This window comes from Sapajus apella, unplaced genomic scaffold, assembly GCF_009761245.1.
Source record: "Sapajus apella isolate SASKATOON/1434 unplaced genomic scaffold, GSC_monkey_1.0 scaffold138, whole genome shotgun sequence".
In the NCBI taxonomy this organism is placed as follows: domain Eukaryota; kingdom Metazoa; phylum Chordata; class Mammalia; order Primates; family Cebidae; genus Sapajus; species Sapajus apella.
Window position 1 is genome coordinate 3,258,134 of NW_022437078.1, and position 6,253 is coordinate 3,264,386.

The 6,253-nt window shown below is 60.0% G+C and overlaps 1 protein-coding gene across 3 annotated transcripts; it reads left to right on the forward strand.

The window, feature by feature from the left end:
* The first annotated feature begins 320 nt into the window (after nt 1-320).
* On the forward strand, nt 321-2,466 carry GRIFIN (galectin-related inter-fiber protein). 3 transcript variants are annotated; one of them, XM_032263780.1, is made up of 5 exons: nt 321-808; nt 1,153-1,232; nt 1,324-1,483; nt 1,899-2,020; nt 2,293-2,466. In XM_032263780.1, the coding sequence occupies exons 1-5, from the start codon at nt 629-631 to the stop codon at nt 2,306-2,308; spliced, it is 558 nt and encodes a 185-aa protein (XP_032119671.1). In that variant the 5' UTR covers nt 321-628; the 3' UTR covers nt 2,309-2,466. The 3 variants fall into 3 exon arrangements, with proteins under 3 accessions (XP_032119671.1, XP_032119670.1, XP_032119669.1); XM_032263778.1 differs by having other exon boundaries at nt 323-808; nt 1,854-2,020; XM_032263779.1 differs by lacking the exon at nt 2,293-2,466 and having other exon boundaries at nt 1,854-2,024.
* Nucleotides 2,467-6,253: the final 3,787 nt, after the last annotated feature.

Genomic DNA, 6,253 nt, shown 5'->3' on the forward strand with positions numbered 1-6,253 from the left:
CACTCCGGCTCCACTCCGGGTCCGCTCTGGGTCCACTCCGGGTCCACTCTGGGTCCACTCCGGGCTGGCTCCCCTCCTTGGGGGCCCCAAAGCTGACCAACAGCCTGAGCCTCTCTCTGTCCACCCTCCCCTCCTCCCTGAGGGCCCAGATGGTCCCTCCCACGCTTAGCCTGATGCGGGGAGGCATCCCGGGTGTGGGAAAAGCCGTCCCCTCGCCTGCCAGAGCCTGGAATGCGCTGACCAGAGCGTCGTAATCCCCGAGGTATGCCCCACGGGGTTGCTGAGCCGATGGGGGCGGGCGGCAGGGCTGGGTGTGGGAAGCCAGGGTGGGCTGGGGGACAGGCCCTGCAGCACCAGGCCATCAGATGGGACCCCAGAAGCCAGGGCAGGGGTCAGCAGCCAAGCCTCCCATCCCAAACCTGCCCTTAGCTGATGGGAGGGTTCAAGTCCCTGGAGGGACGCCTGATCAGGGAGGAAGAGCCAGGCCGGGGTCCCTGCCCAGAACGTGTCGTTCCTGTGGAAAAGGAGTAGCTGCTTTCCCTGATCCTGAAGGAGTAAAGTGGGTGAGAGCCCCCGGCAGGAAAGGGCCTGGGGGGCAGCACCAGGTGGCCCCATCTCTTGTGCCTGCATGGAGAACCAGCTGGAAGGGAGGGGCCCCAGGGGGAGGGAGATACGGGTTGGGAAGGGCACAGAGACCTTGTCAAGCCACCTGGGGGTGGGGCCTCTGTGCTCCCAGCCCCCCTCCGCCATCTATATCCCGGGACTCCCAGTGCCCTCCCGCAGCGGCTGCGAGCAGATGGCGGTGCAGGTGGGTGAGACCCTGGACTTGGGGAAGGAGAACGGGGCAGGACTGGGGACTCCCTGAGCTACCCATGCTCTCTGCACAGAGCTGGGGGTCCTGGCTCTGGCCTCTCATCAGACCTCAGGGCTGAGAGGGCGTGGGGGTAAATGTCCCCCCAGAGCTGGCCTGCTGGACAGGCATGTCTCTCCCACCCTGTCACAAAGACACCAGAGGAACAGAGTGTTAGTCCGTGCCTGGCACTGGGTTGGGGGCAGGTTGGGTGGGCAGGGACCCTCCTGAACAGGTGGGGTGGAGTGGGAGAGGGGAGGCTGCAGCCCCGTGAGGCTGGCACCCCTGTCTCTTGCGCTCAGTTTGAAGCCTTCTGTGCGGGGGGCCTGGCCCCCGGCTGGAGCCTGCTGGTCCAGGGACAGGCTGACTCTGGAGAGGACAGGTCAGCAGCACTGCCCTCCCTTCCCTGGGCCTTGGGCTGGGCGGCTGGCCTGGCTGTTTGCAGCTCTTGACCCGAACAATGTCCGCCCCAGGTTCGAGATTAACTTCTTGTCGGAGACGGGGGACATTGCCTTCCACGTCAAGCCCCGGTTCTCCAGCGCCACCGTGGTGGGCAACGCCTTCCAGGGCGGCCACTGGGGCCCAGAGGAGGTGTCTAACATCTTCCCACTGGCCGTGGGGGAGCCCTTTGAGGTGACAGGGGCCTGGGTGGGGCCTGGGTGGGGCCTGGGCCGGGCAGGGGCCACCGGTGGGGGAACAGGGGCTGGTGGGCAGGGGGTTCACAGTGGATGCTAGCAGGTCAGCAGGCCAGGGCAGGGACTGGGTGGGCCTCCCTGGCCTCAGCTTCCCCACCTGTGCAGTGGGTGCCCACTAGCTTGGCTACCAGCCACCCATCTTGGGAGAAAGGAGGGGGCTTCGGGCTGGGGGCACTAAGCCAGGGGACCCCCGGGGCCTGCCAGCCTGTGCTACCTGGAGACGGCCTGCAGGCATATCCCCGTTAGAAGCAGGACCAGACCCTGGGCCCTGGGGCCGGCACTGAGGTCACTGGCCCCGGCCTGCCCAGATGGAGGTCAGCTCGGACGCAGAGCACTTCCACGTCTATGCGCAGGAGCACAAGGTACTGCAGTTCCCGCACCGTCAGAGGCCGCTGGGCATCATCACCAGGGTGCGGGTGCTGAGTGACCACCACCTGGCCCAGGTGGAGCTGGCCAAGAGGGGCCTGAGCTGGGGGTAAGGTCTCTGCCCCCAACCCAGGGCCCTGCCCATTCCCACCCCACACTGCCCACCCCAGCAGGGACTTTTCTTCTCACCCTGATCTGGGGACCGTCCTCCGCCTGGGGAGGGGGCTGTCTGCCTGGCACCCCACCCTGCTCCTCTCCCTGCCAGCCCTGCACATCAAGCCACGAGAGCAGGGCCACGGGAGCAGGACCACGGTCCACCTCCCGCCCTGGTCTGTGCATGGGCAGGGTGGGAGCTAAGGGGCGTGCCTTGGATGTTTGCAGGGACCGGGGCTATTGAGCGGCACCTGCAGCCCCAGGAGCAAGCCTCGGCTCATCCCATGTCCAGGACACCTGGAGCCCCACCCTGGGGCAGCTGGGGGAGGAGATTTGTGGTCCTGTGTGCTTTCTGCCCCCCCCACCCCACTCCACTTTCAATAAACTCTGAGCAGGCTGCAGGCACTCGGCTGCTGCGGGGTGGGCGAGGGAGGCTGAGGTGGGGCCGGTGCTATGTAGCTCTGGAAGCTGGGGGCTGGGAGACGGTGAGACTGACACTGCAGAGAAGACCCAACCCTCTCACTTTGTCCCCAGGTCGCTGAAGCTCTCGGGGATGGGATGGACCAGGGAGGGGTGTCGGACGGCATTCCATTTGGGGAGGGTGCCTGGCTACAGGCCAGAAGGTCCCATTGGGGCCCAGGGGACAGAAAGGCAGGGGCAGGCGTGGCCTGGGCTGGTCCCCACCCAGGGCCGCTGGGCTCAGGCTCTTGCCACAGCTCAGCCCTAGTGGGGAGGGTCAGTCCTGGGGGACTCATGTCCTGCCCGGTCTAAGCCATCTCCTCGGAGGCCCTGAGGCTTTCTTCTCCCCCTACTTCCTTTGGGGCGTTTCCTGTTTCTCCCATACCACCTGGAGGGAGACATGCACCAGTCCCAGCAGCCTCCTGTGTGTGTGTGGTGAGAGCAAGGCTGGCGTGTGGTGGGGGAAGGAAGCCCCTGGAGGCCTCATACGGGAACAAAGGCACTGTGGGGAGAGTCCCCCAGGCCTGCTCCTCCTGGCTGCGTGACTGTCCACAAATCCCCCCCCACCAGCCTCAGTTTCCACATCTATACAATGGGAGTTGTGGCTCTGCCTCTGGTCTTCGAAGGGCTCAGCCTCCCTATGACAGAGCCCAAGGGCCCCAGGGTGGGAGGGTGACTTCAGGGGCTCACACAATGAGATTTCCTGGGAGTTTTCATAATTGGGTGTTAATTCTACTACAATTACCAACATGGGGTATCTGTTCTATAGATCAGATCTATTCATCTCTATCTCTACCTATCTATCATCAATATCTATCGTCGATCACATATATATCATCTATATCCATCATCATCATCATCATCAATCATCTGTCTATCATCTATCTATTCATCTATCTACCCACCTACCAATCTGTCTATAATTTATCAACATTAAACTGGTGACGTCACAATTTAGATGAAACTTCACAGGTATTTAACCTTAACAAGTCAGTTACTTAAAGGAAAGAATTAGGCCAGGCACAGTGGCTCATGCCTGTAATCCCAGCACTTTGGGAGGCCACAGCCAGAGGATCCCTTGAGACCCCAGGAGTTTGAGACCAGCTTGAGCAACATATCGAGCCCCCATCTCTACAAAAAAATACAAAAATTAGCCAGATAGGATGGCTCATACCTGTGGTCCTAGTTACTCAGGAGGCAGAGGCAGGAGGACTGCTTGAGCCAAGGAGGTTTGAGCCATGATCACGCCACTGCTCTCCAGCCTGAACAGAGCAAGACTCCTGTCTCGAATGAATGAATGAATGAATGAATGAATGAATGTATTAGCTCTGCAGTTGCACAGACAGGAGATCAGAGGGGGAGCCGGACTTGAGAATGGCTGCCTTGGTTACAGCCTCAGCTCTACCACTCCCTGTGAGTGACTGTGGGCAAGGCCCTGAGCTCTGGGGACTTCTGTGATGTGGGACAGTAAGTGCCTTCAGCATAGTATGTCTTTCTGCCTCAGTGAGTTAATTCAGATGACACCGTGCCTAGGCAATGGCTAGCACTTGTTTTTTTGAGATGAATTCTCAATCTGTCACTCAGGCTGGAGTGCAGTGGTGCAATCTCAGCTCACTGCAGCCTTCACCTCCCAGGTTCAAGCGATTCTCCTGCCTCAGCTTCCCAAGTAGCTGGGATGATAGGCGAGACCCACCACGCTCAGCTAATTTTGTATTTTCAGTAGATGTGGGGTTTTGCCATGTTGGCCAGGCTGGTCTTGAACTCCTGACCTCAGGTGATCCACCAGCCTCAGCCTCCCAAAGTGCTGGGATTCCAGGCATGAGCCACCATCCCTCGCTAATTTATTTATTTTTTCAGATAGAGTCTTGCTCTGTTACCCAGGCTGGAATGTAGTGGCACAATCTTGACTCACTGCAACCACCACCTCCCAGGTTCAAGCAATTCTCATGCCTCAGCCACCTGAGTAGCTGGGATTATAGGTGTGCGCCATCACACCCTGCTAATTTCTAAGTTTGTTATGGAGACGGTTTCACCATGTTGGCCAGGCTGGTCTCAAACTCCTGACTTCAGGTGATCCGCCCGCCTCAGTCTCCCAAAGTGCTGGGATCACAGGCGTGAGCTACTTGCGCCCGGCCTGGCACTTGCTTTAATGCTACTGTATAATTCCCAAAGATCTTGACTGCTAAGGTTTTATAAATGGGGAAACTGAGGCTGAGGTGGAGATAGGAAGTCAGCAGGAGGCTGGGACCCAGAGAGGAGGGTCCAGTGACCCACACTGCCCTCCAGTACTGGGGAGGCATCTGAGGGCGGACCACGTCGCCCCCACCCCCAGGTGACACAATGGCGGCCCAGTCTCCTGCTGTGCGGCTTCCTTCCTGTCTCCGCTTACTTCCCCGCCTGCATCCACGGCCCAGCTGGCAGGAGCCCCTTCCTGCCGCCTCTTCGCCTCTTCAGGAGGCCTGGCCTTTGTGTCCACCGGGAGGGGCTAGGGGCATCGGTCAGACAAGCCCTAGACATGGGCGGGACTGGGGCGTGGGGAAGTGGGGACCTACACAGCAGGGCCTGGGTCTGTCGTCAGGCCTGGCTACTCCTGCTCCTGGGGGCTATGGGCCCGGCAGGGAAGGTGTCTGGCTTGGCCTGCCAGGCCCTGGCCTTGAGACCTGAGCTGCCCACTCACCCTCTCTGGGCCTCAGTTTCCCTGCAGGTAAAAGGCTCCCTCCCTGCAAGCTCTGCCTCCCCAATAGCCATGCAAGGTGAGAGTGTGAAAGCGTGAGATGGCAGGCCCTTTGCTTATTGTGGGGTGGCTGAGGCTGGGGATGACGTGGGCCAGGCCTGCCCCTTCTCCCCCAAACTTGGCAAGGTGTGGAGTGCAAGGTTCATTTTACAGATGCACAAACAGGCTTGGGGAGATGGTGACTCGCTCTGGGTTGCTCAGCAAGTGTAAGTTGGAGCTGGCCCTTCTCTTCACTCCCGTATGCAAACCAGGCCACAGGGGCTCCAGACCCTGAAGCAATGTTGATATTCAGTCTCCCCATCCATAAAATGGGATGCAAGGAACTATGGTCTCCAGGCGTCCTGCTGCAGGAGCTGTCTGCCCTTCCTATCACACCTTCCATGGCTCCCACTGCCCTCAGCACAAAGCATAGTTTCCAGTCTGATCTGGCCTCAGCCCAGTGCTGCAGCCCCAATGGCCCATTCATTCCCTGACCTGCCACTTCAGCTCAGAAGACACCTCCTCTGGGAAGCCTTCCTGGCCTCCTCCTGGGCTCTTGCAGCCCTGGCTTTCATTGAGGCCCTGCCTTCCCATCACACGAGATGCTCATCACCCTGCTGACCAGAAGCAAATTTCAGAGTTGACTTAAATCTGCTCCTTCCCTGTGTCATGGCAGAGGCCCCTTAGAAGGCGCCCACACACTCCTTGATGCCTCCAGAGAGCCAAAGTCATCAGCAGGGTGTTATCTCCAGCTAAAGCAGCTGCGGGAGGTCAAGTGGGGCAGCCGGCCCCCAGCATGCTGAGCTGCATCTCTGGGAGAACTTGTCTCCCCCTCAGTTCTCTCTCTGGAGTTGAGGTGGGGTTCAGGCAGATGCCCTGAGCTGGGCCTGTCTGGGGAAGGAGGCTGCAGGCCTTGGCAGTTCACTTCCATAGGCCTCCCAACACCACCTGCTGGCTAAAGGCTCCAGGCTCTCTGGGGGGTCAGGGAGCGGCTCAAATGCCCACAGGGTCAGGAGG